The following is a 21,949-nucleotide window of genomic DNA, read 5'->3' on the forward strand; positions in this document are numbered from 1 at the left end:
ATTATATATTTATCAGTTAGTTCCGAGATGAAAAGTTGAGATCATCTAATACCACATGTTAACATCAGGCTTCTTAAAAATTAGAAAGGTGACCAGACGTGAAATGATCTCTAAATTAAGATAGATACCTGTTTATATATCTCGCTTGAGTTGTCAAGATGGGAAGACCGTCATTAATGATAGTGTACCTAACTTTAAGACTCGTTTGAAAACGCAGTCTAAACCATATTTTTTAAAAATTTAAAAATTTATTCATAAACTCAAAAATTTATTCAAAACTCTATGCTGTAAATCAGTAAGTTAATGAGCGCATCAAAGCCATGAGGTCATGGGTTCGAAAGCTGGTAGAGATAATAATTTTTTAAGGAAACATACGAAATGTTATCTATGTTTTTTATTCAAAAAAATAAAGCAAGGCTCTACCCTCCAGGCTGTGCACTCCTGGTGAGCGATCTGCTAGGCCTGGTAAATAAACTAATAAAAGGGTAATTTTACAGCTAGGCATTGGATCATCTTCGATATGTATAGATTAAATTCAGGAAAACTAATTTACGGTACAATATTCTGTGGAGCTGTTTGTACGTTACAAATGACCAGTCCTTGTATAGATTTTTGACCAAGTCACAAGTATTCTTTCCATGCTGCCCATGCAACCTCTAGAATCAGCTGCTTGTATTTTTCTATTACCAATTCTCTCTAATAGCCAGTCAACGTCAATGTTCGTAATCAATTTGTGCCTCCTTTTCTGAAAAAAGAGAGGACGACTGCAATAAATTACTGGCTCGGTGCCAGAGACCATGAAGAAAAAAGAAAATAAAAGACAACTGTGCTTAATTTATCAGGAACTCTTGAATTATTTTTCTACTGTCAAATCCAACCTTCGCTATATATGAAAGACATGGATGGCATCGATGCGTGGCCGTTTGGCACTGCGGTAGCAAGCAAACACTGAATTAAAATATTTGATTAATGCAAATCATATATATTTTTTTTACATGGATGCCAGCTTATAAAAAGTAATTTTTATCTGCTTCTATACTACCAATAAAATTAGGACCACTGACTTTTATACTGCAGAAAAAATCGCACGCTGGCTTACGACTATGGGCACTATTTCAAGAGCATTTTGGAGAAATCAAAGGCTTTTCCCACTTACCGTTTTTCTTGTTTATATGCCTTGGGTCCCCCCAAGTAAAAGCAGATCAAAATCAATCCATTGACATGAAGTCCACTCCACCAGGAAGAGATCAAATTTGAGTGTGCTTCTTGGGTTGATTAGGCCCAGATAGATTTTAAGATTGGGGCTATGATCGCTCACTTTTACTTTTGGATTTGAACGATGAGCTGTGTTTCTAGGAGTAGTACTTTTTTTAGAAGCAAATAACGTGGTTTACAAAGATTCCATTAGGTGATATAGTTATTTTTTTTTAGAAATATATTAAAATAATATTAATTTTTTAAAAAATTATTTTTGATATTAATACATCAAACTGATATAAAAATAATTTTTATTAATTATTTTAAAAACACAAAACAAATAAATATTATTAAAAGAATTTAGGATTGGCCACTTTAATATTTTGTAACTCTTTCACTCTCCCCCTGTTCTACACAACGGAAGAAAAAGAAAAAACCTACATTATTTTTAAGCATATCACATGAGTGTATGGAAGCATCTAGAAATGGATTTCTAAATTAAATAATGTCGCTCTTTCTTTTAGACAAAGAAATCTTCACTAAATATATATTTAAAAAAAAAACATTACACCTGTTTAAATAAAAGATGAAAAAAATAGTTACTTCTACCCGCTTTTACATATTCAAAATTTTGTCTCGATCCATGTAAAAGAATCTAATATACAGAAAATTAATACAATTAATAACTGTGTTGTGAATTAATATTTTTTAAAATATCAAATAAAGTAACATTTTCAGTTATAATTTTATGAAAATCGATTTAGCAAAATTATAACAGAGTAACCAAACAGGGGCGACAATGGTTATGTGATTGTATCGCAAGAGTGATGCTTTACATCCCGAATTCTCCAACACGAAGTTTAACGAACACTTACAATGGCAGCGAGCGTAATAATGTCTTACTTTACGGCTACTCATTCCATCTCCAATTCGTGATTCTTGTCTTCCTTACAATTTACCTCGAGTTATAAGAAATACAGGCAACTCTGCCTCACCATTTTAAAACGCTAGCTGCACTAAAATCCCCATGGAAATGCCGGATTACATGCTGATCCATTGAAACTGGGAAAGTAACTATGAAGCTGACAAAAAGGATTTGGATTGTATACTTGCAGTTGCCATTGATCTTGCTCCTCTCTCTTTGTGTGATCGTCCAAACAAATAAGCTGATTCTCATATATACCCGTGTCCATCGCCATAGCCATTGCTAAAGCTATTAGGGTAAACCAGGAAGTTATTTCGATGGTTATGTGAAGAAGTATCAAGTGAAGCTTCCAGCAAGGCCTCCCAGTTATCATCTTCCCCTTCCTCTAACTGAATTAGAGGTGCCACCTCTTCTTTTCCCAGCTCAAAGTTACTTGCAAAGCCATTCTCTTAATTCGGATCTCTCCAATTGAGAACTAATCTTAATTAGAGTATTTGTTTTGATAACTTGCTTCTCTTGATCATCATCTTCCGTTGAATTTGATTTAAACTCAACCCAAGAGGATGGTGACGTGGTTAATGATGATGGTGATTGATTAGTTAGCTGCCACATCCCACTGAGAAAAAGTCTCGAGAGCCTGAATATGTATTTGTGGAATTCTGTCTATGAAAGGGTACTCGTATGAGCCACAGAACCCTTTAGCCTTACACCACTCGTAAGACTCGCAAAGAAACAATGGAACCCTGTATAATACAAAAACGAGAAGCTACATGATCAATTATCAGTTCCTCTTTGTCCATCACAATTAATTTTTTTTAAAGGAGATTCCTAGACTTACATATATTTAGTATCACGATGCAAATCTATTTTCCAAGTGTCATTAAAGTACTGGCAATTGATTTGCGCAATTTTTGTCTTGCGATGCCTAAAACATTTATATTATTCAATCAGCTCCCTGGGTAATGTTGCATTTATTTATTAACCATAGTTTTGAAACCGGCTTGATCCGACAGGTCGACCCTGGATCCAATCAATCCAGGATTGGAATTAGACCGAGTTGAAAAAAAAAAAACCGTTGTGACCTAGTCAAAAACCCGGTTGCAACCTGTTAATTTTTTATTTTTATTTTTTTTACTAAAACAATATCGTTTTGATTTAAAAAAATTAACCTGAACGACTATGTGACCCGATCAAAACCTGGAACCTGAGTCTTGAACCAGGCCTGTTAGAAGACCAGGTCTGAAAACTATGTTTCTAACATCTAGCTAACAAAACTTGATTAAAGAATTGTTTTTTTATTTGATTTACTTTGTAAATTATTTTTTATCTAAAAATATTAAAGTAATATTTTTAAAGTAATTTTCAATGATTCTAGCGTGATGAAGTAAAAAAAATCTTAAAAAGTAATTTTGATATACTCTTAATTAAAAAATACTTTAAAAGTTATTTGAAAACACAGAATTGCATTAACAAAACACAATAATAAACGCTAGAGGATTGGATTGGATTAGGAATTACCGAAGCAGTACTGGATTCAATTGAAGTAAACGAAAAGTTACAAATGGAGAGTAAGCGTGTAGTCATCGCTCGCTCATCAGTATTGTCATGACTGAGAATATATAACAGCCGACGATACTATAGAGACTTGCAAGTTGCAAGTAGGGATGGGGTTAATTAATTATTCAAAGATCAGGTTTGATATTAATCATTACCTGAATCCAAAATTATTATCCATATTTAGACCTGAGAGGAGTGGATTTTGGATACCAGGACCCAAAACTGAATTGTGTAAACAATTTTTCAGAAGCAAAACAGAATGCATTTTTTGTTGTTGGGTTGAATTCGTGCTCTAAAACGCAGCAGAAATGAATTTTTTAAAACAATAATAATTATATTGTGTTGAAAAAATTATTTTTTTAGTTTTATGTGTTTTTAACAAAAAAAAATTTTTATATATTTTTCTTTAGCTATGTTCTTTATTACATGAAAATTGAAAGCAATTAAAATACTATAAAAACAATTTAACTATTTGAAATAAGAAAAAAAAATTATCTCTTTAATTAAAATATAGATGTGTTTCTTTTTTATAATTTTTTTTTATCTAAGGTATTTTTTAAAAATAAAAATTACCCTAATCTTAAAATCAAGCCTTAATGAAGAATTAAAAGAAAATGAATTGATCATTTTAAAATAAATGTATTAAAATATAAAAATAATAAATTTGAGATATATTATATAAAAAATTTATAATAATAATAATAAAAAGTAGATATTCAATCCACGCGTTGAATATTCAAGGTTCATGTATGATTATTAAAAAAAAAAACAACAGTTAATTTTATAATAAAAGATACTAATTTTATTTTAAAAATAACATAAATGGTTAATTATTTAAACATCATGTATAGTCAAAGGTTAATTTCCAAGGAGATGGTCAAATCCTTATGGTCATCATCTTATGCCCCTATAGATTCCAACGGAGAAAAACTCTCGAGAATAATTACCGGTCCAACACTCCAACAAGCAAAAAAAAAACTAGTTTACTTTAGACGGTCGGTACGAGGTTATCAGCCAATTCTTTAGTTAGCGAATAGAAGTAAACCTTTAGTTCCAAATCACATTATTATTATTTTTATCGTAAGATTTAATGTATAAAGTAATGTTATTAAACTCGATAACTTCTATTACTGGATTACTAGGATATTGATTCAATTATACATGATTGGTTCAGTCAATGAATAAATAGTTTAGAGTGTGAAATCATTATATAACAAGAAACTGTGAAGTAATAACCGTGTAATTTTAGTTTTTAAAAGTAGATATATTACATTCAAGCCTCACAAGTTACAATCTCTGTTTTTTTTTGAAGTAAAACTTGGTTCAACCAGCAAGATTTTACCATGTTTTTGATTTGATATTTGATACTTTGTAAATTGGTTTTTAAAATTAATTTGAATAGTTTGAATTATTGGATGATTAGGTGTTAAATTAGTCTACCCTGATGTAAAAGCAGCAATACAACCAAACTGGTTACGAGATTGTTTATTTTTGTATTTTAAAAATATCTTTCAAAAAATTTGCTAAAATCTGCCAAACGTTAAATGGGAGTTATAAAATCCAGGAATTAGAAAAGAAAAAAGACCCACGGTTAATAAATACAGGTCATTATAAGCCAACAAGTCATGGCGTCAACGCCGGAAGTCGGTCCATGCGGGTGGCCTTTAAAATACGTCCGTTCCATTGCCTCCACACGGCCATCACCAAACCAGACTCCAAAAGAAAAAAAATAATAAAAAAATGGCTCCCTTCTTTCTCTTCTTTGCTTTCCTTCTGCTATCAAATCCTTCACCATCAACATCCCAACGACAACAAAACATGACATCTTTCTCCTCCTCAGACTCTCCATGGCTTCCGATGCAAAATAAAATCCTCCTTTCTCCCAACTCCACCTTCGCTGCCGGCTTTTACCCTGTGGACAATTCTTCAAACCACTTCAATTTCTCAATTTGGTATTACAAATTGCCAGGAAGCATCACTACTACTGTGTGGTCTGCTAATAAGCACGATTCTCCACTCTCTACCAATGCTTCTCTTGTTATCACAGCGACTCGCGAGCTACGTTTAACCGATTCTTCAAGCAGATCAAACTTGTGGCCTGGCGCCCCTAAGTCAACGAATTCTAACTCAACCAGACTTGTTTTAAATGAAGACGGGAGTCTTGTCTATGACGAGTGGAAGAGTTTTAATTTTCCTACTGATACTTTCTTGCCCGACCAGGCTATAAATGGTACTGAACTTGTCTCACAAAATGGTAAGTTCAGGTTCTTGAATTCTTCTTCTTTGTCTTTCAATTACTCTGATAATTACTGGACCACCGATAACGTGTTTACACAACTAAAAAGCGATGGGAGTGTGAATCAAGGAAATGGTGTTTCAATCATTTCTGCTGATTTCGGGGTTGCCAGGATGCGGAGGTTGACTCTTGACAATGATGGAAATCTAAGGATTTACAGTTATGATGAAAGCCTTGGCCAATGGTTTATTGCTTGGCAAGCACTGCAAGAATCGTGTAGAGTTCACGGGCTTTGTGGGCCTAATGCTATCTGCTTGACAGACGGCTCAAATTCCATGTCCTGCGTGTGCCCCCCTGGATTCAGGCAAAGTTCTACAAGTCGAGATGCATGTGAGAGAAAAAGGAAACTCACTGGCAACACCAAGTTTGTTCAGCTTGATTATGTCAATTTCACTGGTGGATCAAATCAGACAAGTCTCAATGTCAGAAATCTAACAACTTGTAGAGCAAACTGCTTGGCTCGTCCTAATTGTCTTGGTTTTATGTTCAAGTATGACGGTCAAGGTTACTGTGTGCTTCAGCTTGACAGACTATTATACGGGTACTGGTCTCCAGGGACTGAAGTTGTCATGTTCTTGCGTGTGGATAGTTCTGAAACAGATGAAACAAATTTCACTGGTATGACTCGTGTGCTGGACACCACATGTCCTGTTCGTATAAGCCTCCCTTTCCCTCCTCAAGAATCCAACACCACAACCAGAAACATTGCAATAATATGTACGTTATTTGCCGCGGAGCTGATTTCCGGGATTCTTTTCTTTTGGGCTTTTTTGAAGAAATACATCAAGTATAGAGACATGGCTCAGACTCTAGGCCTTGAATTCCTGCCTGCTGGTGGACCTAAAAGGTTCACATATGCAGAGCTCAAAGCAGCAACAAATGACTTCTCCAATGCTATAGGAAAAGGTGGATTTGGTGAAGTTTACAGGGGAGAGCTGCCTGATAAACGAATTGTTGCAGTCAAGTGCCTGAAACATGTCACCGGAGGGGATGCTGAGTTCTGGGCAGAGGTTACAATTATTGCTAGGATGCACCATCTTAATCTGGTCAGGCTTTGGGGCTTTTGTGCGGAGAAAGGCCAAAGGATTCTAGTTTATGAGTATGTGCCTAATGGTTCTCTTGACAGGTACCTGTTCCCTGCGGGTCGGGTTGCATCTCCAGGGACCGAGGTTGAGATGGGTCTGGTGGCTACTGAGGGGCGCAGACCGATGCTTGATTGGGGGATCCGATATAGGATTGCACTTGGTGTAGCTAGAGCAATCGCATACTTGCATGAAGAGTGTTTGGAGTGGGTGTTGCATTGTGATATTAAGCCGGAAAATATACTCCTAGGTGATGATTTTTGCCCAAAGATCTCAGATTTTGGGTTGGCCAAGTTGAGGAAAAAAGAAGATATGGTGAGCATGTCTCGAATCAGGGGTACTCGCGGGTACATGGCACCAGAATGGATTAAGAGCGATCCAATCACTCCCAAGGCTGATGTCTACAGTTTCGGGATGGTGTTGCTAGAGGTCGTAACTGGGTCTAGAAATTTCGAGACGCAAGGTTCTTTGATGGACAGTGAGGATTGGTATTTTCCTAGGTGGGCATTTGACAAAGTGTTCAAGGAAATGAAGGTAGAGGACATTCTGGACCGACAGATTAAGCACTGTTATGATGGCAGAGTGCATTTTGATTTGGTAGATAGGATGGTGAAGACAGCAATGTGGTGCCTTCAGGACAGGCCAGACATGAGGCCGTCAATGGGAAAGGTTGCTAAGATGCTCGAAGGAACCGTGGAAATCACTGAACCAACGAAGCCTACCATCTTCTTCCTAGAAGATTAGTGTATTAGTGATTGATCCAAGCTTCTGATTCTGTCAATGCGGTTTATATCTGTCTTCTTTGCTCTGTGTTCTAGTTGTGCATAGTAGTTATAAAGTAGTAATGCCGTACGACTATTAAGCAGTCCAGGCTGATGTACAGGATAACAGGCCTTCACATCTGTAATTTGTATCCTTTTCCCTTTTCCCTCTGGCTTTCATCAAGCTTCTGTGATGACGGGCATGGAGAATTATGCCTCTTTCTGGATTCGTATAGATGAGTAGAAATTGCAGAAGGTGAATAGTCGGTTTGGTTTCTTTTGTTTGGCCAACAAAATACTACCTGGTAAATGAGAAACAGTGAAGGGAGAACAAGAAAGCTAGGCTGTAGAGTTATTTCTGGCCTCGTGAATAATTTCCTTCACAGATTGAAGGGAAAGATTAGGAAGGACTCTAGACAGAACCAATTAAACATGTCATACTTTCTTCTTGGTAGTGTTGTTATACGTTTCATTTATGATTACTGGACGATAATGATTAAAAATGTAATGCTCATCAATAAGCTCAATAATATTTATTATGAAATATACTTAGATGGGTTTCTTTATAACTGATTTTTAGCTTATGTTATCTAATATTTCAAGATTATATTTTGATTTTCATTGGTTATGCATCCAAAATATTGCATTATAAATTTCTTCATACATGTTCTATGTGTATCTATTTGTTTTTGTGTTTCAAAAGTATTTATAAAAATATTTAATTTTTTTTATTTTTTATTGTTTCATTTAATATTTTTAAATTATTTTAATGTATTATATCAAAAAATAAATTTTTAAAAATATAAAAATTTATTTTAACATATTATTAAATAAAAAAATATTTTAATAATCAACCAAATCCACAGTCCCAGAAGATTATCCTTCCTGATCATTCTTCTTGGAACCGTAGCAAACAAAAACGAGGCCCTGCAATATTTGAAAAGTCTCTTGGCTGTTTCGTGATTTATTATTTCAATTAGGGATATCCGTGTAATTACGCTTACAGGAGTGCTACAAGTGCAATTATGGTAGACGATAAAAAGGGCAAAAAAGAAGAAAATTGAAACGTGTCACTACAGTATTCGTTAGGGCGTCGTCACTCTTCCATTGCCCTGCAAGCACGTGCCTTGCAACATGGCTAACCGTGAATTACAGCTCAGAAAACGGAAATGACACTTCGATAGTATTTCCAGCCTGTCTGACAGTGATTTAGATATTATTTTTTTTAAAATATTTTTTATTTAAAAAAATATTAAAATAATATATTTTTTTTTTAAGTTCATTAAAAAATATTTAAAAATTATTAATTTAAAGATAAAACAATTCTAAATTCTTAAAAAAATTGAATTGCAAGCTAAACGGGACCTTTTATGTTGCCATTGGTATTGTTTTTAAAAAATATACAAGCAGTGCAGATATTATTTTTTAAAATATATTATATATATATTTTTAATATTTTTACTTTAAAATCATTTAAAAACACTTAAAAAATTTATTAATTTAATGTTTTTTAAAGTAAAAAATAATTAAAAAAATATTTTGAAAAGCACATTATAAACGTAAAAACAAACATTTATTTAACTTATTTTTTAGGTATTTTGCATTGATTTTAATATATTTTTAATTTTGTTTTAAAAGCTAACTAACTTGCATTACCGAACATATATTTTAACCATTAAATTCATTGAAATGATAAATTGAGGATCTTTTGAAAAAAAGAAAGAGTAACTGCTCGTACTGTTGGATGAAAATTTTATATAAATTATTTATTATATAATATTGTTCATAAATTAATTAATCCGCATCATTATCGAAACAATTATAACAATACAGATACGATAACAACTTTTATTTTTCCTAAGAAAATGTACCCGTGAAGCTGGCTAGAAATCTTACATAGATAGTACCTGCTCATACATTTCATTCCCGGAAAAGCACAGATTCATCTCTACTCAATCGAAATCAAGCTTAGAATACACGTGAGGTAGTGCTAATTTGAGGTAAATCGTCACTATGTCGTTGAAAAGTTTCACTTTCTACGACTTCTGAGTTTTTGAAAATAATTTTCTTTATTTTTAAGATTAACATATACAAATAATTATGAAACACTGATCATTTTCAAGTGAACATACTCTTAAAAACATATAAAAACAAAAGCTATCTCTATTCGAGGCACTCACTAATTAATTAACAGAGTTGTCAAACGTAAAAAAACAAACCAAACCAAACCTCATAAAAATAAACAAACAGCAATCCCTTTGCGCAAAATAAAAATAAAAATATGACACTTGTGTGTGTATACATATATAACATAAATTAAACACAAAAGTTCTGAATTCCTTATAATACAAAAACCGACGATAAAGAAAGGACCTCTCTCTCTCTCTCTCACACCGGGAGTAACTCTTGATGGCTTGGAGATCCTCAGGCAGAAAGCTGTCCTTCGAGATTCTAAACCATAGCAGTTCCCATGAAGAAAAAGAAGACCAATATCTTGTCAATTACCAAACAGATCCAGTGGAGAAACCCTACCGAAAAAAGAAGAAACACAAGCGCAAACACAAGCCTCTCCATCCCGCAATCCACGAAGATTCAATCACCCATTCCTATTCAGTTGTCCACAATTCGCATCACACAGACAACGGAAACATCCAAAACAGTTATATAGTTGGCGGCGGCGGGAGCGTGGTTTGTAGTACGGTGAGTGAAGCAGGGGCGGAGATTCAGCGAGTGTACGGGAACGGGGAGTTGAGGCAGAGGAATGTCAATTTTGCTGGTGGAGTGGAGACTGCAGTGGAGGAAAATGCGTCGGAGGAGAGTGGAGTGGAGGAGAAGCAGCGGAGAAGTGAACCACCGAATGGAAGTGTTGTTACGAAGTTGGAGACGGCGGAATCATTGGATTGGAATAAACTCATGGCTGACGATCCTAATTGTAAGTTCAATCAATCTTATTTATTCTCTTTCTGGAATTTATTGCTATTAATTTTTTTTTTTGGTTTTGTGCTGCATTTGCCTGTCAGATCTCTTTTCGATGGAGAAGTCACCGGTGAAGTACTTTATGGACGAAATGAATAAAGGAATTTCGTTGAGGAGCACAACTACTCTTGGGAGTGAGAAAGAAAGGGAGAGAGTATATGATACCATTTTTCGCTTGCCATGGAGATGTGAACTGGTAATCCTGATTGGCTTTACGCAAGCCATTGTTTGCGCTTCGGTTCATTTTGTTGCGAATTAGTTTTTCCTTGCAGTTGCATCATGCTTAATTAATGCAACTATGTTGTTGCAGCTTATCGATGTTGGCTTCTTTGTATGCCTGGATTCGTTTCTATCACTGTTAACTATTATGCCAACTAAGATTCTGATGATCCTCTGGAGGTTTCGGAGTGCCAGGTTAGTCCTGGTTTCATACATTCACTGTAAACATGCCTGAATGCTTCCCGCACGCAGAGAGACGAATGCTTGATTTAGCTGATTACACATTGACTATTCTCTCAACAATTTATCAATTGTTGATTTGAATGATGATGTTTTTTTTCTTGCCAATCCCATTTGCCTGTATCATTTACCTGGGTCTGCAATATAATCAATATTTTTATGAATGAAATATACAAAACAATGCAATCCCATGCACAAGCTAAATAATACTCTCAAAAGAAAGAAAAGTTTCGAATCTTTGATGTGCATGTTATCACAAAAGACAAACAAGAAGGATTTAAATCATAAAAATACAATTCAAGCACATGCTTCTTCGCATGAAATATTAGTGTTCGTTATTGGTACAAAAAATTGGTGTTGGTTTTCTAACAAGTTAAAAGGTGATTATCACGTATCACAGTTAAGAGTCAGAGTTAGGTCCACAAGCTCACTGCTGATAGCAGTTTAGCTGTTTAATAACTACTTCTGTTCTCTTGAAATTGAAAAATATTTTGCTCAACCCAGCTAACATGTGCTTCAGGCATAATTGTTTCTCTGTCTGTGAATGCTGTAGACAGGAGGTAACTTGTAATAATTACAAAATAACCTAATCATGCTTGTGGCAGGCAGTTCAAGAAGCCTTCTGCAGCAGAGCTTTCTGATATTGGCTGCTTTATTGTGTTGGCTTCTGGTGTTGTACTTTTGGGACAAATAGGTACTGAAGAATATATTGTGATATACATGATTGCAATATTAACTGGTCCGTGGACGAATAATGTGACTACTGAATTAGAGTTAGAATTTATCATGCCTGTGTTACAGGATTTTGGCATTGAAAGTATCATTTCCTTTATTTTATTTTATATTTTATTCCTGCTGCCTCAGATATCAGCTTAATATATCACATGATTCGTGGCCAAGGAACAATCAAACTCTATGTGGTTTACAATGTTTTGGAGGTGAGAATAAACTAAACTAACCTGAGAATTCGTAACTGTTCATATTTTTGAGTCACTTGTGGAGATTAATGTTGGTGTCCTTGAAGTAGATTAATGTATAACTGAAAAGTATATTCTTGCTTGATTTGGAAATGCAGCTTGATAAATGGAATACATTTTTCTTCTCTTAGGATTTGCTAGTGCTGTTGTCAACATGTTGTTTATGTGATGCAGCCTGCTCTTTCAAAAAGATTAAAAAAAAAAAACATTTTAAAAGACTTTTGGATCAGAGTATGAGCTCTAGTGGGGGTGGATTTAGAGCTCGAATGCTGGGTGGGCCAAACAGAAACATCTTTGTTTTATAGTGGCTATTATCTAAAAGGAAAGTGCCTGAAATTTTTCCAACATTCTACAGCATAAGAAGCTTTCTTGATATTTGAAGCCCCATGTGACCTGTCCCTGACTCCTAGCAGAATTACAATGGTGGAATTGAAACCAGTGTCAATATTGAAATTCAGGAGCAGTTTTTTAACCAACTCCTGAATTTTTTCATTGGTTTTTGTTTTATTTGTTATTCATGTTTTGGCCGTGGATAAATTTGGGATGTCAATGGTTTTATAGACTTTTTATCCATAACCATATCTTCTTCTGTCCCAGATTAGTCATATCACCATATCTCAATGGAATTGTGTTTTACCATTGGATGAGAAGTGTTCCTTTAACATTACTTTTGGAGTAATGTGTCCTGAATTGGTTTCAATAATTTGTCTGGAATCATGGAAACTTATTTTTTATCTTCAATACAGATATTTGATAAACTGTGTCAGAGCTTTGGTGGAGATGTACTGCAGGCTCTATTCAATTCTTCAGAAGGGCTTGCAAATTGTTCATCAGAAAATATGAGATTCTGGATTTTGAGATTTATCTCTGATCAAGTTTTAGCTATGGCTTTTTCAAATATCCTTTTTCTTGATTTTGTCTATTTATTCATTTTTGTTTTTTGGTTTAACAATGGCTTGGATATATTTTCCAGAAAAAGAAAAGTCCACTGACATGCTGAGCTTTCTCTTTGGCTCCTTGACTATTCGTACTTCTTCATTCTTTCATTTTATTAGCTCAGGCAATTACTTTATCAACTTGTATCGTTGCTCACAATAATGCTTTGCTGGCTTTGCTGGTATCCAATAACTTTGCTGAGATAAAAAGCAATGTCTTCAAACGTTTCAGCAAAGATAACATTCACAGTTTGGTGTACTCTGGTGAGTTTGCTTATTTGTACTTCTCTATTTATGGTCCTTAATGGTTAATGAAACTGTGTCATCTTTGACTAGTTAACAAGCTTGCTGTCAATTTTAGATATTAAATGTGATGATTTATTGGCTTGATATCAGACTTGGTCTTTGATGATGCCTATTTTCCCTGCAAGTTAAAAGCTGATACATTGAGAATGAGTTGTTTGGAGACATGCATCATCAATTATGTTTGTATTGAGAAGTTTTTGGACCAGCATTTAAATCCATGATCCTACATTTGCATTTGATGTTTAGGTTTTGTTTTCTGTTCAATTTTGAAGTTCATGTTGTCTCATATAAATTTTGTTGTTTGATTGCTAACTGCCAGATTCCATAGAGAGATTCCACATTTCAGCATTCTTATCAGCTGTTTTAGCTCAAAATATACTGGAGGCTGAGGGTCCTTGGTTTGAGAGTTTTCTTCTTGTAAGTAAACCAGAAGAGATTCTGTGCACTCTGTGCTTTAAAGGGAAGAATTTTATAATGGATTCTTCCGGGCTTATTTGTTGCACTTATTATATCTTCTTTGAACTCTGCAGAATGCGCTCATGGTTTTTTTCTGTGAAATGTTAATTGATATCATAAAGCATTCATTCCTCGCCAAATTCAATGACATGAAGCCTATTGTATACTCTGAATTTCTTGAAGAGCTTTGCAACCAGGTATTTAATTTATATATTGCTGCCTTATTCCTCTGCCCTTCTAATAAGTTATTTATGGATTTAAGAGTTGTGCTTATGTAGAAAGCCACGCACTTTAACTTTATTCATTTGTGTCAATTATTCCACCTGAAGTATCAATTGAAGCAATCTGTTGCTAAACTATGCTGGTCTGTTAAATCATTCCTTCTATTAACTTCATTCAGTAATTGCAAACATAATTCTTATATTATTGCTTATAATTTTTAACCACTTCAGGTGAAGGAAATGCCAAATACCATTTCACTAGTTTTGGTCATTATCTGTCCCATGCTTCATGACTAGGTGATCTACATTACAGTCGAGATTATTGAAATGTATGTGAAGAGTCCATGCTCTGTGAGTTTATAAACTATCCTGTAAACTATCTAAAGGGAAAACAGGCAAAAATTCTTAAGCACCATTATCACCATGCTTTTTCCTTTTGTTGCCCATCTCCCCCATACTTTCTTTGCCACATCGGTTTTTACTAAATTTCCTGTGATATTCATGGTTTTACTTTGAAATGTGGATTTTAGTATTTAAAACTTAAATTTGGGATGTGGGTTTTGAGCAAAATCCAAATGGATAGTCATGGAGTGGAATGAAGTTGGAGATCTTGATGGATAATGTTGTTGGATTTCCTCAAGGAGATATGGATCCAGCTGTGAATGTTTGGTAACGTTGATCATCATAACCCCTAAATCTGGAGGAAACATTATTCAGGAATTTCCTGAATTGTTTGAAGAATGATTTGTTTTGAAGTCACTGAGATTCTGGCAGGGTTAAACTTTAGTCCTTGCACTCAAATCAAAACAATAGCCCCAATAGATGTGCTGGAGTGGGAAATAAAATACATAAGCACTAAATTCTTAGTTCATTATAAAATGTCATTTAGTTTTGGTTCAGTTTACGAAGCACTTAAAGTTCTTGCACTTGAACTTTAGGGTGTTAACTTCTGTTTTCTCATTATTCTCGGATTTCTGTTTGTGTTGTAAACTTGAACTTGGTGATTTATTAGTTTCTTTTGTTTTGCTACAGACACTGAACATTCAAACAGAGAATACAGACAGTAGAAAGAGAACTCTTACATTCATTCCTTTGGCTCCAGCATGTGTGGTAAGCACCTGTAAATACTTTTGCACTTGTAGCTGCTGTTATGGGCACTCCATAGGTTACCCCCCTCTATACAAGGAGCTGACATTCTTGAAATGCCTTTGATAATGAAGGCTTTTAATAATATTTAGTAGGGCCTTATGATTTCTGGGTTTGAATGGAAGGGCCTTATTTAACAGAACAAGATATTCTGCATTCAAAATACGAACAGTCAATGGCTTTTCACTAAATCCTCTAATTGTGCTACTAAATGAGAATATTCCTGCTTCGTGAAATTCTACTTCTTGTCAACAATATGAGAATCCAAAATGGTTTTCTTTATTGTGTTTAATCTATTTGTTGATTTGAGGCTGAAGATTTTAGGTGTAAGGGATTTATCCTCTGGGTTTCAGGTTATCCGAGTGCTGACTCCAGTATATTCTGCTCACCTCCCCCCCAGTCCCCTTCCGTGGAGGCTTTTTTGGATCCTTTTCTTGTCTGCCTTGACCTATGTTATGCTCACAAGCCTGAAGGTGATGGTTGGCATGGGCCTCCAAAAGCATGCCAGTTGGTACGTCGAAAGGTGCCGGAGGAGGAAAAAACGGATTCACAATGATTAATTCTGATAAAAGAAACAGATCTCATTACACACACATAAAGATTTAATGAGGTTTTACATCACATGGATGGAGAAGGCTTCCATTGGCAACAGATGGAGGCGGTTGGTTCCAGTTGCTGGAAATGTGACCGTGAATTAAATCTCCGGGAGAGGGATTAAGTAGCAACAGCCGCCCGCTTTTTCGGTTCAATTTCAACTTTCACAAGGGTCTTTCCTACAATTTTGTCTAGAAGAAACATCGAGTGGGTTATACGAAATATTACAAAGGATCAGCATTACACTAAATTTATTGAATATCCAGTAATTAAAAGAAGAAAAGAAATTCGTTTCGTCTGTTTTCCATTTTCATTGGTATCTTTAGTTGTAGGATTATTGACCTCTCTTTTTATTCCAAAAAAACTCCTTAATTTGCTGCATTTATCCTCCACAAAGATGGCTTGCCCTATCAGGTGTTGAGGTTTGCAACCTGGATTCTCCCCTACGAAAACGAACACGTTTTGTCCATTACAAATCACGAAGCATGCCACTTACCACTTGCTTATCCCAATTGGATGGAGTCTGGGAGGAGCTAGGGTTTCTTCCCTCTCTTTTCTTTTTTATGTAAATTGGAAATCTCTCAAAGAGTAGACCAACTGAATCAACCTCTTAGGACCCCGAAAAGTAAAATTCCATGAACTAGAACTTTAGATGTTGGTATATATACTAAATAGATTCTCTATGGCCTCCTTTTACGTGTATGAATTTGAATATTATAAGCGTGTACAACGCATGCATCTCTATAATATTGTATGTGCTTTTGTGGTTAGCATGATTATTTGATATTTTTATATGTACTCATGAGCTTCTGTAGCATATTAAAGTTTAAAAAATAATTATCATTTTATATTATTTGAATTTGCAGTGTAATAAATTTTCTAAAAATAAGAAGAAAGAAAGAAAGTAATTGGGTAATTGATTTAACTAGTCATTCTGTATAATTTATTAATTCGACCGTCTAAGTGATTTTTTATGCTAAAGCCAAGAGGGATTTTATGATTTTCAGGCTATATTTAATGTCATTTATTAGTTATCTAAACTCACTTTATAAAAATAAATAGATATAATTAGAAGAGATAAATACAAGATGAGAATATTTTTTTTTTATTTTTTGATAAATCATATATTTTATTCTCTTAATCACTAATTATATCTTAGCACCGTAAAACTTTTCTAGAATCAATGGGATTAAAACCGAATTGACTGAAGCTTCGATTCATTAGAATTCAAGTTCCGTTCGATTTCTATAAAATTTCTCTCAAACCAATGTATTGACTTTGCAGGGTGGGAAAAGGAGATATACAGCGAGATTTCTGTGGAAAACAATGTGATTTCTTCTAAGGATCTAATATGGGGTGATAAATAATAGTAGGCAAAAACGATAATAATAAATACAAGCTGTCGACTGCCTTTTCTATCGGAAAAAACTTAACAAATCGCTAACCATCAATTTTATTTTTTTAATTTTCCTTTCTAATTTTATTATCAATCACAGATAAATCCAGACTTAACCAATTTCGGAGCAAATATAGGGAATTCCTTTATTTATACATTTTCTCATATAAATTACCTTTACACAGGAAGACCAACCCACGTTACATTTTTCCATATATGGGTAGTATAATAATTGCTTTTCAAAATATTTTTTTATTTAAAAATATATAAAAATAATATATTTTTTTATTTTTTAAAATTTATTTTTTATATTAGTATATAAAAACAATAAAAAATATCAAAAATATTAATTTTAAACAATGTTTTTTAATTTTTTTTGGGTAAAACTTCTACACAAAAAACAAACAAGTCTTCAAGGTAGTCCCTGTAGTTTATTCTCTCTTTTCTCACAATTCAAAGGGCAATATAAGCATTCACCATTCCATGATTGATGGTAAATAATTGGCTTGCAGTTTGGAAAGTGCTGACTTATTGGATAAAATAAAAGTGAGGCTAAAGAAAACCCGATCTCTTTTTGTCAAGCGCCAGGGATTTCTTTTTCACCCCTGACAGTCTTTTAATTATTATGTAATTTAACGATTATTTTTTTTAAATTTTTTTATTTAAAAATATATTAAATAATATATATATATATATATATATATATATATATATATATATATATATGTGTGTGTGTGTGTGTGTGTGTGTGTGTGTGTGTGTGTATTTAATTTTTAAATTTTATTTTTTAAAATTACTACATAAAAACATCCAAAAACATTAAAAAATTAATTTTTTAACAAACAATGTTTTTACTTCAATGTTCTCTAAAGAAAAATTGTAGAAATAAAGAAACAAGTGATGTTTTTTTTTCATGAAAAACAAAAAAATTATATATTTTTCAAGAAAAAAAGTTCTTAAGATTCTCGGGGTTTGTCGTTAACAATTAATTAATTATCCCGTTTTCTATGGGTTGATAATAATATATAAGAAGATTTGAAACTTCAAAATTCCCCTCTCATGGCATATTTTAGAAAATCCTTTTTCAAATAATAAAATATGAAAGCGATTTTCATTTGTCCAAAGCTTTAATTTGAACATATTCTTTAATAATAAACTTCAAATATGGATTTTATTGAAAATTGCTTGTTGACTAAGATTAAATGACGTCGTTTTCAAACAATCTATTCCTTACATCAACTTAGTAACTACTTTGATTATAATGAAATAGAAAGTTTAACATAAAATAAATAGGTCAATGAAAGGATCATGACAGTGAGCATAATACCTCATATATTGTATGTATCATTTATTTTCTAGAGCAAAAACAAATGCATGGCATTGCTCCAGCTAGCATGGGAAAGCGACTGCCATTTCATGGCTTCACATTACTGTAAATGATAATTTGATTCCAATATAATAAATACTAATCTTAATAATCTAAATAAACAAGGTTTTTTTTAATAATTAAGTTACCTAAGTAAGATATAAATATTGTCGAAATTAATTTCTAGCTTGTTTTAAAAAATATGTAAATCTGTATTATACACACAGATAATAGGTATCCATTATCATCTCAGGCTGATGCATACATCACATTCCCGCCGCTGGTAGGCCACTTCTGTGCTAAGCAGAAGTAAACAATATCAACAGCGATTTCTCTTTCCTTTTTGAATTTTTTTCCTGAATTTGTCTTTTACATGCCTCGTTCATACCGGGACAAGCCTTTCATATTTTATATATGCTTTTCCTTCTCTTCTTTTGCTCATTCTTTCACAGCCCCTGTTTGTAAATTCTTGGTTTTCACTGAATTTAACTGTCTTTCAATCCAACAACAACAATTCAATCTCGAAGCAGAAGAAATGGTATGAATTCTACGTTTCGGATTGATTTCAATCATTGTTACTGGTTTTATTCGGTTTGATTGATTGTTTCTCTGTTGTGTTTATTAAATTTCAGCCATTTTAGTTTCTTTGACTGGTAATATGTGTAAAAATATTAAAAACGCAGGTGTCTGTTCTTGTTGATTGGAACTGATTTCAGAAAACTGTAATTTGACTTGAATTGTCGATACTCTTTTTTATCTATCTGTGATCGAATTACTGCAATTACTCAGTTGTTGAATTGAATTATCCATAAAGTAGTTTTTGATGTTCTGTAATGTCGCAGGTAGGTTGCAAACTTTATGTAAAGAACACAAATTGGCTCAGCACTCTTTTCCATAGCAAGTTCTTTGATTCTTGTGGTCTGCATCAAGAACACAGAAAGAACGAGAAAAACTTGTTTTGCATCGATTGCAGAGTTGGGTGCTGTCGACATTGTATGGAATCTCATCTTCTTCATAGACAATTTCAGATCTGCAAATATGTTTATCATGATGTTGTTCGCCTTCAAGAGATTCAAAAACATCTTGACTGTTCTAAAATTCAGGTTTTTGTTTAATGTTAATATTAAGAGCAAAGATTTTTTATTTGGATCCTCCAGTTTGTGGTTAGTTTTATTATTTTGTTGTCATAAGATTTTATTTGCAAATGATTGATTATGGTTTCCTAAGGAAAACTAATTTGATTCGTCAGACTTACAAGATCAATGGTGAAAAGGCAATTCATCTGAAACCACGGCCTCAGCCAAAAGATGCAAGGCCATCCACGAAAGCGAAGCTTGGTGCTTCTTGTGAAGCATGTGCAAGATATCTACAAGATGTCCCCAATCGCTTCTGCTCCATTGCATGCAAGGTAACCAAGATTAGCCTCATAATGTCAACATCATTTTATTTCTTGCTTAATGTTTTTTTTTTTTTTTTTTTTTTTTCATAAGATGCCTCCTCTATTCTTACAGGTGCCTTGCCTTTCTCAAAATCGCAGAGAAACACCCCTAACAGTAATTTCTGATAGTATTTTCAGGTTTCAGTGGAGCTTAAAGATCAGAGCCACAAAATCATCCCCTTCTCAATTCAGGAATTTCCTGACCTTTCCTGGAAGGAAAACTGCAGTGCAGAGAGGCATTCAAGTGAGAACGAATCGTCACTTTCTTTGACTGATATGTCTGAGGATACTCCAGGTTGGATCAATTCAGCTTTGAAACCAAGAAGACAATTGCACAAGAGAAAAAGCGTCCCACGTAGGGCTCCCCTCTGTTAGGCAAAACAATAAACATATTTCTTTTTCCTCAAATTATATTTCTATATATATATATGTACACACACACACACTTGTGGTTCATATTAAGGTATTTAATTATTAAGATCACAGTTATATTAATCCATAAATAGCCGTTCAGAACAAACTACTCCCGAGTAGCCCCCCATTTGGAGGTAAAAGTTATGTGAGTCAAGATGAAGAGCCCACAATAAGGAGGGGGAGCTCACTTTAGGTTGTATAGCTCGCGTGTTTGTGTCTGCTATATAGAAATAATGAAGAAAAGCTTAGCAAATCAATAATTTGTATCTATGCTGAAGAGTCTAGTTGGCTCTATTACTTAGTTCTATAATCTTTGTCTGTAGTAATTTTAGTAAAACAGGATAGAGTAAGAAGCATTAGTTAAATGTATGCGTCATTATGAAGTGATTCCACTTGAGGTCTCTGTTCTTGATGGGAATGTTTCTAAATTTGTTGGCAAGCATGTGGTTGCGTTTCTTCTCTTTCTCTAATTTGTTAGGCCGTCAAAGATCGATAGGTTGGCCTCAATCTCTGTCGAAACCGGTATACATAAACTATTTCAGCTTGGTTCTTAGCAGTTTGTCCAACATGTCTACTTGGGACCCTCTCCTTGCATTATGGGAGCGATGCTTTGTTAAATGCTGTTATCTTGAAGAAAGTGGCTGGCAAAAGAGCCGCCAGAATAGTTCGTAAGCAGGTGGCGAAGCCTTGAAATAACTAAATTGCTACATCTATGAGGATGTTGCACGTGGATGCCCAGATCTTTTCCTTTTTTTTCTTCTTGGGTAGGCACATGGCTCTATTTTGCTGTACAATATATATCAAATCCATGGGGAATTTGTCATGTTTTGATGTGCATATTGCAGAGGAGTGTGTGGTGATCTTTAGACACAAAAAAATAAAAAATTGGGTATTATTTTGGGGAGTTCCATGTGATGAGCTTTGGAGGTTTGAACCTGGTCAGTGAGATCGGTTAGCTTTTGTCCTTACTCAGCGTGAGTGCATCTTTTTGTTTCACTATGACCATCTTTTGTTCTTGGAGATCTAAGGCATCACGAAACAGTTGAATCTTTTTTTCTTTTTTCTTTTTTTTCCTGGCATGAGTGCAGTGCTGTGACATCTTTTGACCTTTAGCAACGTAAACAGTTAAATCTTTTTGCTTTTTTGCCTCGTTTAGGATCTTAGACAGGACCAGAAAAGTGGAAGTTCTTAATTTCAGATTCGTCTACCATGAAGACATAAAACCACGAGGATGCATGCCTTGATCTTTATGCGCTCTCTCTAAATCAGATCAAAACGCGGAAAGAGTGGCCGTAATATGAACTGTAGATGCGATACTCTAGAGGTCGGTCAATTAATATCATTTATGCTCTTCATTTTCTATTTTCATTTTTAGATTTTTTAAAACAAAAACATATTTTCTAACAGGCTGTTTAAGTTTTTTTTTTTTATTATTTAAAAAAAAGTA

The 21,949-nt window shown here is 34.0% G+C and overlaps 3 protein-coding genes across 5 annotated transcripts; all 3 read left to right on the plus strand.

Annotated features, from left to right (window-relative positions):
- The first annotated feature begins 5,296 nt into the window (after nt 1–5,296).
- On the plus strand, nt 5,297–8,364 carry LOC118046463 (G-type lectin S-receptor-like serine/threonine-protein kinase At5g24080). The gene has a single exon (XM_035055372.2). It carries the CDS (start codon nt 5,420–5,422, stop codon nt 7,799–7,801), a length of 2,382 nt encoding a protein of 793 aa, XP_034911263.1. The 5' UTR covers nt 5,297–5,419; the 3' UTR covers nt 7,802–8,364.
- A 1,770-nt stretch (nt 8,365–10,134) lies between these two features.
- On the plus strand, nt 10,135–16,183 carry LOC118046462 (protein POLLEN DEFECTIVE IN GUIDANCE 1). Of its 2 annotated transcripts, none has more exons than XM_073412100.1 (11): nt 10,135–10,750; nt 10,839–10,990; nt 11,105–11,208; nt 11,859–11,947; nt 12,118–12,191; nt 12,977–13,127; nt 13,262–13,429; nt 13,791–13,888; nt 14,002–14,124; nt 14,380–14,477; nt 15,181–15,258. In XM_073412100.1, the coding sequence occupies exons 1-10, from the start codon at nt 10,228–10,230 to the stop codon at nt 14,443–14,445; spliced, it is 1,548 nt and encodes a 515-aa protein (XP_073268201.1). In that variant the 5' UTR covers nt 10,135–10,227; the 3' UTR covers nt 14,446–14,477; nt 15,181–15,258. The 2 variants fall into 2 exon arrangements, with proteins under 2 accessions (XP_073268201.1, XP_034911262.1); XM_035055371.2 differs by lacking the exon at nt 14,380–14,477 and adding an exon at nt 15,648–16,183 and having other exon boundaries at nt 10,136–10,750.
- A 2,748-nt stretch (nt 16,184–18,931) lies between these two features.
- Nucleotides 18,932–20,958, plus strand: LOC118046460 (protein RGF1 INDUCIBLE TRANSCRIPTION FACTOR 1). Of its 2 annotated transcripts, none has more exons than XM_035055369.2 (4): nt 18,932–19,188; nt 19,493–19,753; nt 19,900–20,058; nt 20,218–20,958. In XM_035055369.2, the coding sequence occupies exons 1-4, from the start codon at nt 19,024–19,026 to the stop codon at nt 20,461–20,463; spliced, it is 831 nt and encodes a 276-aa protein (XP_034911260.1). In that variant the 5' UTR covers nt 18,932–19,023; the 3' UTR covers nt 20,464–20,958. The 2 variants fall into 2 exon arrangements, with proteins under 2 accessions (XP_034911260.1, XP_034911261.1); XM_035055370.2 differs by having other exon boundaries at nt 20,227–20,958.
- The last annotated feature ends 991 nt before the right edge of the window (nt 20,959–21,949 follow it).

Source organism: Populus alba, chromosome 10 (assembly GCF_005239225.2).
Source record: "Populus alba chromosome 10, ASM523922v2, whole genome shotgun sequence".
Lineage (NCBI taxonomy): Eukaryota > Viridiplantae > Streptophyta > Magnoliopsida > Malpighiales > Salicaceae > Populus > Populus alba.

What these genes read in the sequence shown, in the direction of transcription:
- LOC118046463 (XM_035055372.2), top strand. Translation starts at nt 5,420, where the DNA reads ATGGCTCCCTTCTTTCTCTTCTTTGCTTTCCTTCTGCTATCAAATCCT.
- LOC118046460 (XM_035055369.2), top strand. Translation starts at nt 19,024, where the DNA reads ATGCCTCGTTCATACCGGGACAAGCCTTTCATATTTTATATATGCTTT. An exon ending in ATCTCGAAGCAGAAGAAATG is followed by an intron (nt 19,189 to 19,492) that starts GTATGAATTCTA and finishes GTAATGTCGCAG; the next exon opens with GTAGGTTGCAAACTTTATGT. An exon ending in TTGACTGTTCTAAAATTCAG is followed by an intron (nt 19,754 to 19,899) that starts GTTTTTGTTTAA and finishes TTGATTCGTCAG; the next exon opens with ACTTACAAGATCAATGGTGA.
- LOC118046462 (XM_035055371.2), top strand. Translation starts at nt 10,228, where the DNA reads ATGGCTTGGAGATCCTCAGGCAGAAAGCTGTCCTTCGAGATTCTAAAC. An exon ending in TGTACTTTTGGGACAAATAG is followed by an intron (nt 11,948 to 12,117) that starts GTACTGAAGAAT and finishes CTGCTGCCTCAG; the next exon opens with ATATCAGCTTAATATATCAC. An exon ending in TTTAGCTATGGCTTTTTCAA is followed by an intron (nt 13,128 to 13,261) that starts ATATCCTTTTTC and finishes GACTATTCGTAC; the next exon opens with TTCTTCATTCTTTCATTTTA.